The sequence below is a fragment of the Cetorhinus maximus genome, chromosome 1 (assembly GCF_964194155.1).
Source record: "Cetorhinus maximus chromosome 1, sCetMax3.hap1.1, whole genome shotgun sequence".
Taxonomy (NCBI): domain Eukaryota; kingdom Metazoa; phylum Chordata; class Chondrichthyes; order Lamniformes; family Cetorhinidae; genus Cetorhinus; species Cetorhinus maximus.
In genome coordinates, this window is record NC_135879.1 from 242,083,284 (window position 1) to 242,104,473 (window position 21,190).

The 21,190-nt window shown below is 47.6% G+C and overlaps 1 protein-coding gene across 2 annotated transcripts in view; it reads left to right on the forward strand.

Moving 5' to 3' along the window:
• Positions 1-6,159: 6,159 nt before the first annotated feature.
• Positions 6,160-21,190, forward strand: part of cyp26b1 (cytochrome P450, family 26, subfamily b, polypeptide 1) — a 33,323-nt gene continuing 18,292 nt past the window's right edge. Inside the window, exons 1-3 of one of the 2 annotated variants that reach the window (XM_078554917.1) lie at positions 6,160-6,219; positions 12,048-12,252; positions 16,637-16,861. In XM_078554917.1, the coding sequence (XP_078411043.1) occupies positions 6,200-6,219; positions 12,048-12,252; positions 16,637-16,861 (450 nt within the window). In that variant the 5' untranslated portion in view covers positions 6,160-6,199. Of the gene's footprint in view, positions 6,220-10,903; positions 10,989-12,047; positions 12,253-16,636; positions 16,862-21,190 lie in introns of those variants that run through there. The other variant, XM_078554927.1, reaches the window with a different exon arrangement.

Below are 21,190 nucleotides of genomic sequence, written 5' to 3' on the forward strand. Positions count from 1 at the left end.
GAGAGAGACCCCCATGGAATTCTCTGCAATCCCAGGTTAACAGCAAGTCCACTATTCTATGGAAGGCACAAAGACACAGAGTAAACGTGCCACCAGACCCATTCATTCACTTATTGTTTGTTTGGGAAAGAATTTGGTTTTTAAAAGCCTCTCGGGTGTGATTGTGGTGATGGTGGGAGTGGGGGTGGTGGTGGTGGGGATGGGGAAGGGCTATGGGGTGGGTGGCGAGGGGAGCTGGGAAGGAGAAATTTGCGGCACATTTGCGGCTGAGAAGCTATTATCCAGTCTAATCACATCTTCCAGCTCTTGCCCTGTGGGTTATGGCAACTCAAGTGCATACCCAAGTGTTTGTTAGAGTTTCTACTTCAACCGCCCCTTTGGGCAGTAAGTTCCAGACCCCATCACCGGCTGGGTGAAAACAACTTACTCCTCAACTCTCCGCTAATCCTTCCACCAAACTCTTTAAATCTTGAATATCGCTGAAAAGAGAGACATGTCGCTGAAGCTTTTCCTCTTACACTCATCAGGGCAAATACAAAAACGCCAAATTTCAAACAATAACAACAATTCATACTACAGGGAAAAAAAGGTTGGCAAGTCAATTCTGATTGGCCAAGGCATTGTTTGAAATTTGGCATTCTTGCATTTGTCCTGATGAGTGCAAAACAAAAAGCTTCAGCAACATGCCTCCCTTTTCGACAAAACTTCCCTCTAGTCCTCCCACCAATGGCTTTAAATCTACGTCCCTTGGTTATCGAACCCCCTGCTTAGGGAAATAGGCCTTTCCTTTCCACTCTATCGAGGCAGCTCATAATTTTATACACCGCAATTAAATCTTCCTCAGCCTGCTCTGTTCCTAAAGAAAACATTCCCGGCCTATTCGATCTTCCCTCAGGGATAAAATTCTCCATTCCTGTTACTACCCTTTGTACCCTCTCTAGTGTGATCACATCCCCCCTGTAATGTGGTGACCAGAAGTGAACATAGTATTCCTGCTGTAGTCTAACCAGCATTTTATGTAATTCCAGCATAACCTCCCTCTCTTACAGACTTGCTTCGGTTGGTAGCATTCTCACTTCTGAGTCACAAGGTTCCAGGTTCAATCCAGGTATTGAACACAAATATCTACGAAGACACTCCCGTGCAGTGCTGAGGGAGTGCTGCACTGTCGGAAGTGCTGTCCTTTGGATGAAATATTAAACCGAGGTCCCATCTGTCTTTTCAAGTGGATGTAAAAGATTCCAGCGGCAGGGTTTTTCCAGACGATGGGGCTTTTCCCATCCTGTCACCTTGCAGAGTCTGTGGGGGAACGCATCCCCGCTGATACTGGCTACACCTCAGCCATTTAACACTCCCATTGGCTAGAGACGGGGGCCTCCATCCATCAATCGGGCCAATCTGATTGGCCGGTCGGCCAGCAGCAGCGGTGGCCAGGGCTCGGATTCTAAGTCCAGGACTAAGCAAGTGCTGGGGGAGGGGGTGGGGGAGGGGGTGGGGGAGGTGGTGGGGGAGGGGGTGGGGGTGGGGGGGTGGGGGGTGGGGGGTGGTGGTTTCCCAACAGGGAGGGGGGGGAAGCCAAGCCCAGTGGAGTTGCTGATGGGTCAGGGGAAGTAGGGAAGAGCGCCCACAACCCGCAGGGGGGGCAGAGCTTGGGGAGGGTTGGAGTCCCTGATGTGGAAAGGAGCCATTGAGGGACATGCTTGCTTCCCCCCTCTTTCTGCCTAAGGTCTAAGCAGGTCGACCCCCACCCCCGCCCCTGAACACCTCCCGCCAGCCTAAAAATTGAGACCGGCCGGAAAACTGCCCTCAAGCATCCAATAATTGGCCACTTAAGGGCCTCAATTGTGTCGAGGGTGGGCGGGCTGCCCCCTAGGTCTCACCCTCCCCCTTTAAAAGTGCTGAGAGGTCAAGGGTGGGTGGGTGGGGGGGCGTGTCAGGAAGGCTACTGGGAAATTTTATGGACACCCCCACCCTCCGCCCCCATTGCCTACAAACCCTCCCGTGGAGCTCTCCCCAGCTCCTCCTGGTCAATATTTATCCCTCAATCAACATCCCAAAAAGAATCAGATTATCTTTTCACTATCGGGTTGTGGGATTTTGCTGAGCACAGAGGAGCTGCCACTTTTCCTACATCACAACAGTGACTTCACTTCCAAGGTACTTCATTGGCTGTAAAGCGCTTTGAGACAAGGAGTGACCAACGGAAAGTGCCATATAAAAGAATTAAAAAAAAAATATCCTTTGCGACAGTGAATGAAAGAAAGTCACCCAATGACCTCCCAAAACACCTTGTCGCCCCGGCCTGCTACCTTCAGGTATCTGCGGACATGCGCTCCATGGCCCCTCTGTTCCTCCACGGACTTTGATATCCTGCCACTTTCTGTTAGAACCATAGAACACGACAGCACAGAAAACAGGCCATTCGGCCCTTCTAGTCTGTGCCGAAATATTATTCCGCTAGTCCCATTGACCTGTACCTAGTCCATAACCCTCCAGACCTCTCCCATCCATGTATCTATCCAATTTATTCTTAAAACTTAAGAGTGAGCCCGCATTTACCACGTCAGATGGTAGCTCATTCCACACTCTCACCACTCTCTGAGTGAAGAAGTTCCCCCTAAACCTTTCCCCTTTCACCCTAAAGCCATGCTTTATCATAGCCATGTTGATCTATTCACCCTCCCCACTGCATTACCTTTCTGCCCGTCTCCTACAGCTTTCTTCTTCAATATCAACCCTCTGGCCAATTTCCGTATCATCTGCAATCTCTTCATCATGACCCCAACGGTTAATTCCAAATCATTGATAAATACAATGAAAGGCAAGGAAACCGCTACCGAGCCCTCTGGAATCCCAGTGAAAACAGCTCTCCAGTCCCTAAGCACTCGTCAAACGTGAGGGAATGCCTCCTGCCACTCAGCCAATTTTAGATCCAACTGGCACCCTTGTCTTGGATGCCTTCAGCTTTTAATTTTCTGGCCAGTCAGCCATGTGCAAACTCATCTAAACACTTGACAAAATCCACACAGGCCACACCAAACCCTGAACACTCATGAACCTCCTTGTTACCTGGTCAAAAAATGTGAGTGTGCACTGTCCCAGTGTGGATCAGTGCAAATTGAGAACTGTTACAGTGTGGATCAGCGTGTGTGTGAACTGTCCCAGTGTGGATCAGTGCAAATTGAGAACTGTTACAGTGTGGATCAGCATGTGTGTGAACTGTCCCAGTGTGGATCAGTGTGTGCGAACTGTCCCAGTGTGGATCAGTGTGTGCAAACTGTCCCAGTGTGGATCAGTGTGTGCGAACTGTCCCAGTGTGGATCAGTGTGTGCGAACTGTCCCAGTGTGGATCAGTGTGTGCAAACTGTCCCAGTGTGGATCAGTGTGTGCAAACTGTCCCAGTGTGGATCAGTGTGTGCGAACTGTCCCAGTGTGGATCAGTGCAAATTGCGTACTGTCCCAGTCTGGATCAGTGTGTGTGTGAACTGTCCCAGTGTGGATCAATGTGTGTGAACTGTCCCAGTGTGGATCAGTGTGTGTGTGAACTGTCCCAGTGTGGATCAGTGTGTGCGAACTGTCCCAGTCTGGATCAGTGTGTGTGTGAACTGTCCCAGTGTGGATCAATGTGCGTGAACTGTCCCAGTCTGGATCAGTGTGTGCGAACTGTCCCAGTCTGGATCAGTGTGTGTGTGAACTGTCCCAGTCTGGATCAGTGTGTGTGTGAACTGTCCCAGTGTGGATCAGTGTGAGTGTGCACTGTCCCAGTCTGGATCAGTGTGCGTGTGAACTGTCCCAGTGTGGATCAGTGCAAATTGAGAACTGTTACAGTGTGGATCAGCATGTGTGTGAACTGTCCCAGTGTGGATCAGTGCAAATTGAGAACTGTTACAGTGTGGATCAGCATGTGTGTGAACTGTCCCAGTGTGGATCAGTGTGTGCGAACTGTCCCAGTGTGGATCAGTGTGTGCAAACTGTCCCAGTGTGGATCAGTGTGTGCGAACTGTCCCAGTGTGGATCAGTGTGTGCGAACTGTCCCAGTGTGGATCAGTGTGTGCAAACTGTCCCAGTGTGGATCAGTGTGTGCAAACTGTCCCAGTGTGGATCAGTGTGTGCGAACTGTCCCAGTGTGGATCAGTGCAAATTGCGAACTGTCCCAGTCTGGATCAGTGTGTGTGTGAACTGTCCCAGTGTGGATCAATGTGTGTGAACTGTCCCAGTGTGGATCAGTGTGTGTGTGAACTGTCCCAGTGTGGATCAGTGTGTGCGAACTGTCCCAGTGTGGATCAGTGTGTGTGTGAACTGTCCCAGTGTGGATCAATGTGTGCGAACTGTCCCAGTGTGGATCAGTGTGTGTGAACTGTCCCAGTCTGGATCAGTGTGTGTGTGAACTGTCCCAGTTTGGATCAGTGTGTACGAACTGTCCCAGTCTGGATCAGTGTGTGTGTGAACTGTCCCAGTCTGGATCAATGTGTGCGAACTGTCCCAGTGTGGATCAGTGTGTGTGAACTGTCCCAGTGTGGATCAGTGTGTGTGTGAACTGTCCCAGTGTGGATCAGTGTGTGAGTGTGAACTGTCCCAGTGTGGATCAGTGTGTGTGTGAACTGTACCAGTGTGGATCAATGTGAGTGTGAAATGTCCCAGTGTGGATCAGTGTGATTGTGAACTGTCCCAGTGTGGATCAGTGTGAGTGTGAAATGTCCCAGTGTGGATCATTGTGTATGTGAACTGTCCCAGTGTGAATCAGTGTGAGTGTGAACTGTCCCAGTGTGGATCAGTGTGTGTGTGTGAACTGTCCCAGTGTGGATCAGTGTGAGTGCGAACTGTCCCAGTGTGCATCAGTGTGATTGTGAACTGTCCCAATGTGGATGAGTGTGTGTGTGAAATGTCCCAGTGTGGATCATTGTGTATGTGAACTGTCCCAGTGTGAATCAGTGTGAGTGTGAACTGTCCCAGTGTGGATCAGTGTGTGTGTCAACTGTCCCAGTGTGGATCAATGTGTGCGAACTGACCCAGTGTGGATAAGTGTGTGCGAACTGTCCCAGTGTCAGTCAGTATGTGAGTGTGAACTGTCTCAGTGTGGATCAAAGTGAGTGTAAACTGTCCCAGTGTGCATCAGTGTGAGTGTGAAATGCCCTGGTGTGGATCAGTGTGAGTGTCAACTGACCCAATGTGGATCAGTGTGTGCGAACTGACCCAGTGTGGATCAGTGTGTGCGAACTGTCCCAGTGTCAGTCATTGTGTGAGTGTGAACTGTCCCAGTGTGGATAAGTGTGTATGTGAACTGTCCCAGTGTGCATCAGCGTGAGTGTGAACTATACCAGTGTGGATCAGTGTGTACGTGAACTATCCCAATGTGGATCAGTTTGAGTGCGAAGTATCCCAGTGTGTTGCAGAGTGATAGGTTTCCTTAGAAAGGTATTGATTATTGTAACAGGGAGCTGAGCTAGCTAGCATGTTAATTTGGGAGTAGGTCATCAGTGCTCTATAAAACCAGGCAGATTTACAAACTGCATGGTGAAGGTGATGGGCAGAGTGGAATCTATGCTCTAGTGCAACATGGACCATGCTCAAAGTTGAGGATTTGGTTTTTGTGGGATTTTGGCCTGATGGTGACAGAGGTGTCCCTTTCTCTTCGTTTTTTAAATCTCCAGTAACTGATTAGTCTTTCTCCTTCGTCTCCAACCTAGGAGACATTCTATTTCTTTAGCTGTGTAACTGAATAAGTAATTGCCGAAATAAATAAGTAAGGATAGACAGATATGGCAGGGATGGTGGTGAGCTGTGACTGTAACATGTGGGAAGCTAGTGCAGTCCTGCGCAGCCATTTATGTGCTAAGTGTCTGCAGCTTGTACAACTTCAGCTCAGTGCTGCCGAGCTAGGGTCCGAGCTGCAGACGTTGCCGGACAGTTACCCGGACACTTTGTTCCAGGAGTTGGTCACGTCCCTTAAGTTAAGTAGGGCATTAGAATTGATCAACGATCAAGGACAGGAGGGTGTGACTGTGAGACAGGCAGATCTGGGGACCCAGCCGGCAGTGATAGAGGAGCCTCAGCCCCTGACTTTGTCCAACAGGTACGAGGTGCTTGCTACCTGTATGGATGAAGAGAAGGACGGCTGGGCGGGTGAGTGGACTGATCATGACACTAAGTTGCAGGATACCATTCAAATGGGGGAAGGGTGAAAAGGAAGGTGGCTATAATGGGAGACTGTATAGTCAGGTGGATACAAACTGTTGTTCCTGGCCGTGACTGGGAGCTCCGAAGGTTGCGTTGCCTGCCCCGTGTCAGGGTGAGTGACATCTCCTTGCGGCCGGAGAGGGGCTTGGAGTGGGAGGGTCACGGTCCACATAGGAGCTAAGGACATAGGCAGAACTCTGAATGATTTTGTGTTGAGTGAGTTCGGGGAGTTAGGGTTCAAATTAAAATGCAGAACGTGAGAGATAACCATCTCTGGATTATTACCAGATCCTCGTGCCATTTGACAGAGGGTCAAGCAGATTAGAGAAATAAACACGCGGCTCAAAGAGAGGTGTGGGGAGAAGGGGTTTCAAATCATGCGGCACTGGCATCAATACGCAGGGAAGAGGGAGCTATTTGGTTGGGATTGGCTTCACTTAAACTAGGCTGGGGTCAGTGCCCTGGCCAGTTGTGTAACTATGGCTGTGGACAGGGCTTTGAACTACTGGGGGTTGGGGTGGATGGGGATTTGGGGAGGGGGGGGGTTGGGGGGTGGGGTGGGGGGGTGGCTGGAGGAGTTGGGGGGGGAGGCGGTGGGAGGGGGGGCATGGGCGGTAGTGGTTCAGGTGAAGAAAGATTTATAAATCCAAAGAGAAAGGTTGAGGCAATGGAACAGTATGGCGATGTGGATGAAAACAAGTGGAGTGGGGCAGGAATGGACAGAGAGTCTAACATTAATTGTGTGTCAGCGAATAAAGTCAATGTAGGGTATAGTAGTGAAAAAATTAAATCAAAGGTTCTTTAACTGAATGCATGAAGCATCAGCAATTAGACAGATGAGCTAGTGGCACCAATAGAGGTAAATGATTTCGGTCTAATCGACATTACACAGAATTGCGTACAAGGTGATCAAGATTGGGAAATAAATATTTCAGGGTACACAATATTTCAGAAAGACAGACAGAATGGAAAAGGAGCGGGGGTAGCCCTGGAAGTAAAGGAAGACATAAGCACATTAGTGAGAAAGGACCTGGCCCCAGAGGATCATGAAGTGGAATCAGTATGGGTGGAATTTAGAAAAAGCTAAAGTCGGAGAACCCTGGTGGGAATAGTTTATAGGCTCCCTAACAATGGTTAAACTGTTGTACGGAGCACTAAACAAGAAATTATTGGTGCATGTAACAACGGCAATGCAATAACTGTGGTGAACTTGAATCTTCATACAGACAGGGAGAATCAAATTGGCGAGGGTTGTTTAGAAGGTGAGTCTGTAGAGTGTTTTCTGACAGTTTCCTGGAGAAATACATTGTGGAACTGACTAGGGATAAAGTTATCTTCGATCTAGTGTTGTGTAAATGAGGCAGGGTTAATTGGTAATGTCATGGTAAAAGATCTACTTGGAAATAGTGATCATAATATTGAATTCCATGTTAAGTGTGAAAGTGACGGATTCCAATCACAAACAAGGATCTTAAACCTAAGCAAAGCCAATTACATAGATATGAGGGGGAGAACTGGCTACGGGTGATTGAGTAAAAGGTATGGCCATAAATAAATAGCGGGAAACATTTACAGAAACAATTCAAAAAACTTTGACAAAAATACATTCCATTGAAAAACAAAAACTCAGCAAGAAAGATCCACCAGTGGCTCACTCAGGAACTTCAGGATAGTGTTAGATTAAAAGAAGAGGCTTATAATGTTGCAAAGTGAGGTAGCACGTCTGAGGATGGGGGGTATTTTAGAAACCAGCCAAGGGCAGCCAAAAAGTTGCTATAAAGGGAAAAAATAGAATATGAGAGTAAACCAGCCAGAAATATGAAAACAGGTTGCAAGAGCTTTTATAAATATATAAAGAGGAAGAGAATAGCTAATGGCAACATTGGTCCCTTAGAATCTGAGACAGGAGAAATTATCATTGGGTAATGAGGAAATGGCAGAGGCATTGAACACATTTATTGTGTCTGTCTTCACAGTGGAAGAAATAGAAGGTAAATACCAGATTCTGGCATACCAGAAATAGAAGGTAACGTATGGGTTAAAAAGAGTAGGGAAATTAAAGTGATTCGTATCAACAGAGAAAAAGTGCTGGAGAACTTAAGGGACTAAAATCTGACAAATCCCCAGGACCTGGTGGCCCTAGACCCTGGGGTTCTAAAAGAGGTAACTGCAGAGAAAGTGGATGTGTTAACTATGATTTTCCAAAATTCCTTAGGTTTGGGAACGGTCCCATCAGATTGGAAGTTGGCAAATGTGATGCTGCTTTTCAAGAAAGGAGGGAGAGAAAACATGAAACTACAGGCTGGCTAGCCTAATATTAGTCGTTGGGAAAATGCTGGAATCTATTATTAAGGAAGTCTTCACAATGAACTTTGAAAACTGTAGTACGATTAGGACAAAACAAAATCATCCCTTTTGTAAAAGGGAAATCATGTTTGACAAATTCATTAGAGCTTTTTGTGGATGTAACTAGTAGGGTGGATAAAGGGGAACCAATAGATGTAGTATACCTGGATTACCAAAAGGCAGGTTCCACACAAAAGGCAAGATAAGGGCTCATGGAGTTGGGATAATGTATTAGCTTGGATAGAGGTTTGGTTAATGGACAGGAGTCAAAGAATAGGCATAAATGGGGCATTTTCAAGTTGGCAGTCTGTGACTAGTGGAGTGCCATAAGGATCAGTGCTGGGGCTTCAGCTATTTACATTTTATATCCATGACTTAGATGAAGAGACAGAGAGTAAAGATTGTTTATGATACCAAGCTAGGTGCAAAAGGTAAGCTATGGGGAGAACACAGAGAGGCTGCAAAGGGATATAGGCAAGTCAAGTGAATGGGCAACAAGTTGGCAGATGGGGTATAACGTGGGGGAGTGTGAAGTGGGTGCAGAGGAGTTTTACCAGGATGTTACCAGGATGAGGGGCTTTAGTTGTGAGAAGAGGTTGGAAGAGGTAAGTCTGATCGCTTTGGGACAGAGAAGGTGAAGAGATGACCTTACAGAGGTTTTCAAGCTGACGAGAGGTTTTGATCGAGTAGATAGAGAAATACGATTTCTACTGGTGAGTGGGTCAATAATCAGAGGTCAAGGAGCAGATGAGAAGGAATGCTTTCACTCAGAGAGCTGCTGGGACCTGGAACAGTGGGACCCGAAAGGCGTGAACAATTTTAAAGGCGAATTGGACAGATGCTTGAGGATGAGGAACTTACAGGGGTTATGCATGCCATATTTCAGATGAGACCATAAACCAAGGTCCCCGTTCTCCTCTCAGTTGGGTGTCAAAGATCTCAGGGCATTGATTTGGAAGAAGAGCCAACTGGTTTGCCCCTCTGTCCGGGCCCAATATTTATCCCCCCAACAAACATCACAAGAAGGAACGCAGTTACCTGGTCATTATCACATTGCTGTTTGTGGGATCTTGCAGTGTGCAAATTGGCTCCTCTGTTTCTTATATTACAGCAGCCACTACACTTCAAAAGTACAGTACTTCACTGGCTGGAGAGCCCTTCCTGCGGTTCTGAAAGGCGCTATATAAATGAAAATATTTTTTGGAAAAAAAAAAGAAAAACTGGGGCGTGGGGCTAAAGCACAGCTTTCCTCTTCCAAAATGCCAGCAACTGGCTCGATGGGCCAAGTGGGCCTCACTCTTGTGGCGTGGTGCATGCAGGTGGTGGGGAAGAGAGTTTGCAAGGATGGGTTGAGCTGCGGTACCGCTTGTGTCCGCTTGATGGGAGTGTTGATAGTGAGTGATCAGACTGTAATAAACTGCACACATACACACACACATACATACACACACATGACAGCCTGGGGCAAAACAAGGTCAGCAAGTGACAGCAGGGAGCTCCGACACTACCAAAGGTTCACATCCCTCGAAAGCTTTCGCAATAACCACGGAGGTGTTATAAATAAATTAAATAAAAAAACCCCCATAAGAGATTGCACTGATCTGTGTGCATCACAAAGTGACCATATTATGTCTTTCCAGTCTGTACATGTGGCTGAACCACTTTGCACACGTTCGTCCAAACCGTGCATCGCAATTCCTTAGATCAGTTCTAATGTGTCTGATGAAGTTGCATTATGAATGGTGGCAGGAGCAGCAGCACCTGAACCAGGCAGGGTCGGGGTCAGTGTGAGATGGGTACAAGACTCTCTCTCTCTCCCTCTCCCTCTCTCTCTCGACCCTGCTCGCCCAGATAATCCGAAACACCGGATTGCACCCTGTCTACTTTCACTGCTCTGGCTCCTAGAATAAAGCATCACCTCTCTCTCTCCCCTGCCCCTCACGTCTCTCTCTCCATCTCTGCCCCTTCGTCTCCTTCTCTCCCTCCCCCCCTCTCTTCTCATCCTGACCCCCTCTCCCTCTTTCTCTCCTCTCCATCTGTTCTTCCCTCACTCCCTCTCCCTGTCGCCCTCTCCGCCCTCACACGTTTTCTCCATCTCTGCCTTTTCCTTCCCTCTTTCTCTCCCCCCTCTCTCTCTCTCCCTCCTCTCCATCTGTTCTCCCCTCTCACCCTCACTGTCCACGTCTCCTCCTCTGTCTCCCCCACTCTCCCTCACACCTTCTCTCCATTCCTGCAGAGCCCCCCTCTCTCTCTCTCTCTCTCTTTCCTTCGCCTTTCTCTTGTCACTCGCATTTCTTCCCTCCCCGTCTCTCTCTCTCTCCCTTCTCCTACCACCTCCCTCTCACAACTATCTCCTCCAGTCGCTGTCTCCTTCTCTCTCTCTCTCTCTCTCTCACACACACACTCACTACTCTGTCCGCAACCTCCAGTATAAAACCCCGCCGGAACCCTCCGGAATCCCCGAGGTATATGGACAGGAGCTTTTGGTGTGAATGTGGAGACACAAGTGTGGGTGTAAATCTGCAGAGAGGGCTATCCTGAGAATGGGATGAATATATTTACATATGGAATGGGCAGCTCTCTCTGTATGAATGAATAAACGCCTGGTTGTATCGGTTTGTGCATATAGATTTATATACATTGCTATATATATATATATGTGTCTGTGTGTGTGTGTCTGATCACCCCTGTTTGGAATTGCGGTTCTGTCTGTCTGTATGATCGTGTGCCCATCCCTATCCTACAAATCCATGAAGTGGGAGATATGGGAACTTATCAAGATGTGGAAGTGCGCTTGGTGATGAGAACGCGAAGGGCAGCTCTGAGATTTAAGGACCTGTGCACGGTTGCTCGGTTTTAATTTAAAAAAAGAGTCTTAAACCCTTGCGTTTCTCTTATTTACTCCAGATCTGTTCTGCAACACGAGGACTGGAGGTGAGAAGCAGAGAGAGAGAGAGAGGGTGAGAGAGAGAGAGGGTGAGAGAGAGAGAGAGCTAAGGAGGAGAAGTGATAATTAATCGGGGCGATTCTCTCTCTCCCGAGGCTCTCTGGCTGAGACGCGCGAGTTACAGATTTGTATACTTCACCCCGACTCCTGAACTCGCCTCCGGAGGCTGCCGGGTGGGGAGCGGCCACTGTTGTGGCATCTTGCCATGCCTTAAACCTTCCCCGCCTCTATATAGACACACTCCAGGCGAGCAGTGTGCAGGAAATCATTCAACTCAACTCACACACACACACACACACACACATATATATATATATGTATACACACACACAGACACACACACACACTTCAAGGCATATACTGGGATAGCACATTCAGAGACCCTGTATGTGTCTTGTGTGCACTTTCAGAACCGGGGTGTCAATACATTTTTTTTTTAAAGAAAAAAGTTTTTTTTTGCTGGATTTGCAAGGGGTTAAAGGTGGGGAGGGCGAGACATTTTATTTCCCTTTTCCCTCTCCTGCTATCACCAATCTCCTTATTTTTTTGTTGTTGTTGTTGTTGCTGTTGTTGTAAGGATGTTTTTGGAAGGCTTGGAGCTGGTTTCTGCCGTGGCTACAGTGACTGCTTGCCTGGTGTCTGTGGCTCTGCTGGCTGCTGTCTCCAGACAACTTTGGCAATTCCGCTGGACGGTGACCCGGGACAGAAGCTGCCATTTGCCGATTCCTAAGGGCTCAATGGGATTACCTCTCATCGGAGAAACCTTCCACTGGCTGGTCGAGGTGAGGTTCTAACATCCAATTCTCTCTCTCTCTCTCTCTCTGTGCCTCTCTGTGTCATATCGCTGTCTGAGAGGCAGGATGTAAAATCTACCTCCTTTGAAATTTTGATTCTGTAATTTGTGTGTGTGTGTGTAAAAAAAAATAATAATTCATCCTTCTGACATGTGAGAAGGAGTGAAATATGTTGAGAGCAGGCACAAAGTGTGTCACTCAATGTCTTGTTGCTTTCGGTGTGGGGCTGCTGTGTCGGTGTGCGAGGGTCTCTTATTGTAGGGTCCATCTTAAGTAGCACCCACCCCCCCCCCAACAAATCTTAAATGGCATCATGGTAAGTTTTGAAAGTGACGGTGGGGAACCTTGCCTGTCGAGCCGTCACCAGGTTCAATCGGTGAACCTTTTTTTAGTTATAGAAAATAACTGGGATATTTATTTATTGGTGACCTGTAAGTAAGTAGCTCTGGAGTGGACCTGCCGTGTGGAGTTTCAGACTCGTTCATCTGCAACCCCCCCCAAGGGCAACTCTTTTATAATATAAGGACTCCATCCCCCACCCCCCTCACCCCCCCAGAGTGTAAATATCCGCTAGGATTTTGGGGGGATCGAGGGAAGGAGAGTTGGAGAGAGCATGGGGGGTTTTATAGCATAAATCAGTCCCCCCTCTTTTTTTTTGACCCGTTGAATAGGGGCACCCATGGGTGGACCCTGTTCTGTTGAAAGGTCCCCTCCCTACACGTGCTTACTATGTACCGAGTGAGTCTCCCCCCATCACCACCCCCCCCCCTCTCTCTCTCTCTCTCTCTGTCTCCTTCATGAAATGAAGCGTTGCTTCTGTCGCGAAGGGTCGATTCCTGGAAACAAACACAGCGCCGGCTGACAGTCACTCTCAGGCTGAGAGCAAGCGGGGCCCGGGGGGGTGTGAGAGTGTGAACGTGTGTGTGTGTGTGTGTGTGTGTAAACAAACTGTGGACCAGGCTCCATATCCTGACACACACAGACACAGACAGTATATATCATATATACTCATCATCATGTATATATGTCTACATTATCTTCAGTTAGTTTCCTGCTGATCTATATGATGCACATTCAATATGTTTGCATCATATTGACGGCGACCCTTCAGTTTACGAAGTATTTCTTTAACGGACCCAGGTTCCCTCTCGCCGTTCAGTTATGAGCTAAAATGTGGGGGTTTGGTGAGGCTGCGATGGCCTCTGAGCTGAAGGGAGGATTAGTGATGCTGCTGGTCCCCTAATCCCTCTCCGGTTCCCACCCCCCCACCACCACCAACACTACTCCCTAGTGCCTGTATGCCTGAATAGGAGCTCTAGCAAGCTTCTGGAGTGATGGCTCCCGCAGTCAAAGAGTCCACTGGCGGCGGCTCTGGCGACTAGGCGCGCCTGAGGAGCTGTCACTTGTTGGGGGAGGTGGTGATGGTGGTGGAGTGGTGGGGTGGTGGTGGGTGGGGGGGGGGGATCCTGGGAACGGTGGAGTTTACCTCCCTCCCTACCAGGTGATGGGTGTATCCACCCACGTACAGGAGTCTAAAACAGGGCAGCTCTATAGGTGTCAATCTGAGTGTTTGCACACACACACCCCGGGATACTGTCTGACTAACCAGGCCCGGACACCAAGCGATTCGAGAGGTAACATAACCTGGGGTGACCTTAAACAACACTGACAATCTCATTCATTCATTCATTCAAAAATGAGGGAGAATTTTGTTTTACACAGAGGGTGCGGGACGCCTCCCGTTCCGTGTTCAGTCGCTCTGTTAAAATACTAATTTTTAGTGTAAACTGGTCTGAACTTCCTCTGCATAAAGCATTCTTTGTTCCTGGGTGGAAATGTATCAATAACCCTTTATTTAAGCACAAAGAGAGCTGTAATCATATTTATTGAGATCAGGCCAGTAATTGCGTTAAAAGCCACGATTACCCAGATAATCTCTCAAATTTGGTTTAATAAGATTTATCGGATGGTCCTCATTATACACAAAGCAAATACTGCAGGGGGGTGGGTGGGGGGGAGAGGAGGTGAGTGTTTGTGCGAGAGTGAGAGGTTGTACACGCGTGTTCTGTGCCTGTGTGAAGAGAGCGAGGCACAGCCAGAAACAGGGAGCTAGCGTTAAGAGTGAAAAACGATGACAGAGTGACAGACAGCGAGAAAGAGAGTGTGTGACAGACACACACACACACACAGAATGAGACTGGGGAGTGCGAGAAACAGAGGGGGAAATAGAATGCGAGAGACACAGAGACCCCGAGACAGCGAGGGAACCAGAGACACAGAGAGAGAGAGAGCGAGAGAGAAACAGAGATAAATAGAGAGATAGAGACAGGGTGAGAGGTAAATAGAGGGAGAAAGAGAGAGAGAGAGACAGGGAGGGCGGGATAGAGAGAGTCACAGTGAGCGTTAGACACACAGAGAGAGAGATAGACACAGTGAGAGACAGACAGAGAGAGATAGGGAGATACAGTGAGAGATAGACAGAGATTTGGGCAGTGAGAAATAGAGTGAGAGAGGGACAGCGAGAGAGAGAGAGACATGGTGAGGGAAAGAGGAGAGACAGCGAAAGTGAGAGAGAGGGAGGGAGGGAGACATGTATATGGAAGGAGAAAGTGAGGGGGAGGGAGATGGAGAGAGAAAATGTGAGTGAGAGAGACAATCAGACAAAAATAAAACATAAGGATCTAAGCGGTAGTAGGAGAAGCTGAGGGAGAGAGAATTTGGAAGGCTGAGATAGTGACAATCTGACAGGGAATCTGAGAGAACGGGTGAGAATCTGAGAGAGACACAAAGAGATAATCTGAGAGAATCTTAAAGAGACAGGCATATCTGAGAGAGAATCTTAAAGAGACAGGCATATCTGAAAGAGAATCTTAAGAAAGATAGCCAGTGGGAATTTTCAAGGTTGTAAGAATCTGAGAGAGAGGGAGCGAACAGACTGGAGAATCCTCACCACAGTGGACAGGACTGCAGACAGCTCACCCAGTTGTTTGTGTGTCTCCAGTATTCTACTTTCCATAGCTGAAACCCAAGGTTCTGCATTCATATTTTGTTAAGTAGAGCTTAGAGAGGAGGGAGATCACCCACCTCCACGGGACCTGCCCCCAATGTCTGATCCTGCTGACTTGTGCTGTGAGACTCACCGGATGCTGGCCTTGTGTATCTGACTGACACACCCACTCGATGAGCCACTCTGTGTTCCTCAGGATGGGCAAGCTTCTCCGAGGAGTCTTCCTGCTCAGTGGGTAGGGTCTGGTCCTTCACGCGAGAACTCTGGAGGACCCCAGACCCCAGACCCCAGAGATTTAGTGACAGTAATGTGGAAAAAGCAAACGCGTACATTCCCCCTCCAACCACTCACCATCCTGACTTGGAAATATATCGGCCGTTCCTTCGCTGTCGCTGGGTCAAAATCCTGGAACTCCCTCCCTAACAGCACTGTGGGTGTACCTACACCACATGGATTATCACAGTTTCAGAAAGTGGCTCACCACCACCTAAAGGGCAGTTAGCGATGGGCAATAAATGTTGGCATTGTTGGCGATGCCCCCCATCCCCCTGGACGAATGAAGAAAACATGCCACATGTTCCCATACTGGTGGATGTGAAGCAACAACTGTCGTTTCACCTTCAGATGTTGAATTCTCTCGAATGGGAATTTTGACTCAGGGGCAGAGCGACAGGGACTGACAGAGAGACTGGGCAAAAAAGAGAGAGAGAGGGAAATGGAGAAGGAGCGAATACCCAGGGTCGTTTGATAACTAAATGAGATTGAAAGGTTACTCCCAGCTGAGCCATAAGCTCATCTTAAAGGGGAAGAGTTTCCACTTGTCCGGTTTGACCCATTGTAAATGGAGAGCGCAGCCATTTATCTGCGCTTGATTCATTACATTCTCTGTCCTGTATTTCACTTCACTCTTTAACCCTCTTCTACATTATTATGAAGGTCTTTTGCTAAAGCAGGTTGGAGAGAAACTGTTTCCAGGGGCAGAAGCAACTAGAGATTTCAGATAATTGGCATTAAAACCACGAGGAGAGATGGGATTTTTTTCTGTACACAGTGAGTTGTTGTGATCTAGATGGACACAGGTGGACACAGATTCAATAAGAACTTTCAAAAGGGAATTGGATAAAATGCTTAAGGAGGAAAATGTACAGTCTGCATGAAAAGAACGGGCGCTTGGGCTTAATTAGGTAGTTTTGTCAAAGAGCTGGCATAGGCACGATGGGCCAAATGGCCTCATTCTGGGCTTTTCTGCATTGGTGGATAGGGGAGCTGGTGTCAAATCATGAGTCTACAAGCACATGGGGTTGCCTTGAGCCTACAACTTGTAATTTTCTTTTCTCTCTCTCTCTCTCTCTCTGTCTGCAATAGGGGTCCAGATTCCACTCATCGAGACGTGAAAAGTACGGCAATGTGTTCAAGACGCACCTTCTGGGCCGCCCCCTGATCCGTGTGACTGGCTCTGAGAATGTGAGGAAGATCCTGATGGGTGAACACACTGTGGTGAGCAGCCAGTGGCCCCGCAGTACCAGGATGCTTCTGGGTTCCACCAGCCTGGTCAACTCCATCGGTGATATCCATCGCCACAAGAGGAAGGTGAGCGTTTCAAAGGGCCACAGCAGCTTCCAACACCCCGCTGCCCCCCCCCCCCCCCCCCAGTCACCCCATTAAGGGTCGCTACCTCTTATTGTAGGAATTTGGTTAAGACTGAAGCCATTGGTTTTGGCTCCCACTCCAAACTCCATCCCCTAACTGCTGACTCCATCCCTCTCTGTGGCAACAGTCTGAGACTGAACCAGACTGTTCACAACCTTGACGTCACATTTGACCCTGAGATGAGCTTCCAACCACATATCTGCGCCATCACTAAGACTGCCTATGTAATACTGCCTGATTGAACCCCTCCCTCAGCTCGTGTGCTGAAGCCTTCGTTCATGCCTTTGTTACCGACTATTCCAATGGACTCGGCTGATCTCCCACATTTTAACCTCCGAAAACCTGAGGTCATCCGAAACTCTGCTCCCTGTTTCTCAACTCACACCAAGCCGCATGTGAGGGGAGAGATGGTGGCATGGTGGCAATGTCACTGGACTAGTAATCCAGTGATCCAGGCTAATGCTCTGGGAACATGGGCGGAATTTGTATTCAGGTAATAAAAATCTAGAATGTAAAGTGAGTCTCAGTAATGGTGACCATGAAACTATCATCGATCGTCACAAAAACCCCATCTGGTTCACTAACGCTCTTTCGGGAAGGAAATCTGCCATCCTTACCTGGTCTGGCCTACACATGACTCCAGTGGTTGACTCTGAAATGGCCTAGCAAACCACTCGATTCAAGGGCAATAATGGATGGGCAACAAACACTGGCCTTGCCAGCGACGCCCACATCCCGTGAAAGAATGGAGAAAAATGAAATAACAATCACCCCTGTGCTTGCTGACCTCTGTTGGCTCATGGTTAAGCAATGCCTTGATTTCAAATTTTCACCCTTGTTTTCAAATCCTTCCATGGCCTTGCTTCTTTCTATCTCTGTAATCTCCTCCGGCCCCACAAATCTCTGAGAAATCTGCACTCCTGTAATTCTGGCCCCTTGAACACCACCCCTCCTCTCCCCCCCTCCCCCCCCCCCCCCCCCCCCCCCCCCCCCCATTGATTTTAATCGCTCCGCTATTGGCTGTGCCTTCAGCTGCCTCGATCCCAAGCTCTGGATTTCCCTCCCTATACCTCATTGCCTCTCTGCTTTGCTTTGCTCCTTTATGATGTACCTTAAAACCCACCTCTACAATCAAGCAATGATATTGCCTTATATTGCTTGGTGTCTAATTTTGCTTTATGATGTCCCTAGAAAGAACCTAGATACGTTTTATTACATTAGAAACACTATTTAAATATGAGCTGATGTTGTTGAATTGCTAGAACAGAAAAATAGATGGACTATCATCTAATGCAACTTCTACCATCTGGTAGAGCATGGTACAACCATTATGACTAATCGTCACAAATGACATGTATCAATTAGTTTCCTGGCCAATATTTATCCTTCAATCAACATAGCTGAAAAAAGCACAGATGAAACTTATCATTATCACATTGCTGTTTGTAGAAGCTTGTAATGTGAGTATTGGCTTCCACGTTTCCCACATGACACCAGTGACTGTACTTCAAAAGTACTTCACTGGCTGTAAAGTGCTTCGGGACGTCCTGAGATTGTGAAGGGTGCTACATAAATGCAAGTCCCTTACTCCTTTCGTTTTAAGGTTCGGACAAAGGTGAGGGCCAACCCCTCCCCAGTGGTGGTGAGCTTTCAGAACCACAGGTCCAAAGTCACCTGTTCCTCCCAAGCCTATTACCAAATGTCCTGTCTCAATTTAACCATGTGCCAATCCCAACGTATTATTGACTGAAAGAATTCTAGCATATATGATTTGAATGAATCAATACTAATTGCTTCCATATGTTTAATAACAGAAGTTTCCTTAAAGAAACTCCTTAAAGTAGAAGTGCTTAAAAGCAGATGTTTTCTAAACCAGAGTGTACAATTCCAGCAAATATACCTGAAAGGAGACACGTCACCTTATGACGTGACTGTCACATTATAACGACACACTGCTCTTTCGACTAGCATCCGACCCTCCCTCAACTTCAGCTCAACTAAAACTCCCATTGCCCAACTCCTAACTCGCACCAAGTCCAGCCCACCACTCTGCTTGCTGACTTACACCTGCACCTGGACCACCAACACCTCAATTTTAAAATCCTCATTCTTGTGTTCAAATCCCTCCCTGGTCTCGTCCCCCACCCACCCTGCCCCGCCCTGTCTCCGTGACCTCCTCCAGCCCCACAATCCTCCGAGATCTCTGCTCTTCTCCTTTTGTGAGTCCCTTTCATCGCTCCACCATTTTGGTGGCCGTGGCTTCAATGGCCTGGGCACTAAGCTCTGCAGTTCCCTCCATACAGCTCTCCACCTCTCCTTTTTTTAAAGGCACTCCTTAAAGTCTTTGACCAAGTTTTTGGTTGTCTGACCTAATATCTCCTGATGTGGCTCAGTGTTAGATTATGTTCTGTAATGTTCCTGTGGGGATACTTCATTCTGGCAAGTGCACTATATAAATACAAATTGTTGTTGTTTTTGCCGGGGAGACCTTCCAGACCCTAAATTGGCTGCTCCGTTTCCTACATTACAACATTTGAAAAAAAAAAAATACTTAATGAGCTGTAAAGTGAATTGGGAAGACCCGAGGCAGTGAAAGGCCCTTAAAGAAATGCAAAACCTTTCTTTGGAGAGAATAGTGATCTCTTCTAAATTCAGAAGATAAGCAAGGAACAAGATGTGGTTCTGAGCTCCTGAGAAAGAATGCGCTGGAGTAGGAGTCAGTGCGGTGTCAGCAAGATGAAGGTGGAGGTGGGAGGAAGGAAGAGGCAGGAGATTTTGTGCAGTTTGCTCAGTAATTGGATAGGTGGGGTTGATTAGCAGTAACCAGAGGTATCCCTGTGGGTTTACTGTGGATCACTAACCCCTCCTTCAGCTTCATTTACAGAGTAATTATTACACTGCTAACCGATTATCTGATGAATAACTTACTATTTATGCTCCCCCTCCACCACACTCCAATTATCAGCCATATAATTGTCTCTTGAGTTCATTTGCACTGTCTACTTCCATAGCCTTCCGTGATGGCACACCCTACATGTCTCTCTTCTACATGTTGCATAGAAAGTGCAGAAACAGTATCAGACAACAGGACAATTCTGGCGTTTATTCTCCACACTAGCCTCCTCCCACCCTACTTCATCTCAGCCAAGCAACCCATCCTTCTATCCCTTTATCCCTCACTCCAGCGCTTTCCCTTTAACTGAGCTGTACTTTATGAGGCAACATTCATTTGGAGGGTTCATGGCTTTTTTTTTATTCGCCCATGGGATTTGGACATTGCTAGGCCAGCATTTAATGCCCATCCCTAATTGCCCTTGAGAACTAAGTGGCTTGTTGGGCCGTTTCAGAGGCATCTAAGAATCAACCGCATTGGGTGGTTCTGGAGTCACATGTAGGCCAGACCAGGTAAGGACGGCAGATTTCCTTCCCTAAAAGGCACGAGGGAGAACCAGGTGAGTTTTTACGACAATTGACAACGGTTTCAGGCTTTTTTTATTGAATTCCAGTTTCACCACCTGCTGTGGTGGGTTTCAACCTCGAGTCCCCAGAGCATTGCCCTGGATCTCTGGAGTACTAGCCCAGTGACAATACTATGACTATGCCACCACCTCCCCTGTACAGGTATACCTGTACAGAAAGTCAATTAAACTGAAACCATATTTCTCATGTCATTTTAATAAAGAAATCTTTCTTGAACATCTGCTTCTTACTGTTTAGTTATACTTATCTTGTTTCATGCACTTCATGATCCAACAACTTCTCAAACTTTTTTTAAATTGTTGATTTCAATCTAAGGCTATCGCTCAACCTGCCTTCACTACCCATAGGAAGGGTGTGTGGGACACTTAGGCAGATATCTTCATGATCCAGGTCATGCTCAATGCATCTTGTTAAGCAACACAAATGAGGGTCAATGAGATACTCCCTGCCTAACCCAGGGCAAACCACCACAACCCTACCTCTCCAATCCAGGATAAACTGCCTCAGTCCAATTCCACCCAGTTTGGACACAATAAAACCTAACTCAGCACAACTTGACATTTTTTTATTCGTTCATGGGACGGGGGCGTCACTGGCTAGGCCAGCATTTACCGCCCATCCCTAATTGCCCTTGAGAACTGAGTGGCTGGCTAGGCTATTTCAGAGGGCATTCAAGAGTCAACCATACTTACCGTAACTGAACTTGGAGTCACCAACCCAACGCAACTCAACATAATACAACTTGACTGAACCTAACACAACTTAATACAATTCAGCTGAATCTGATGC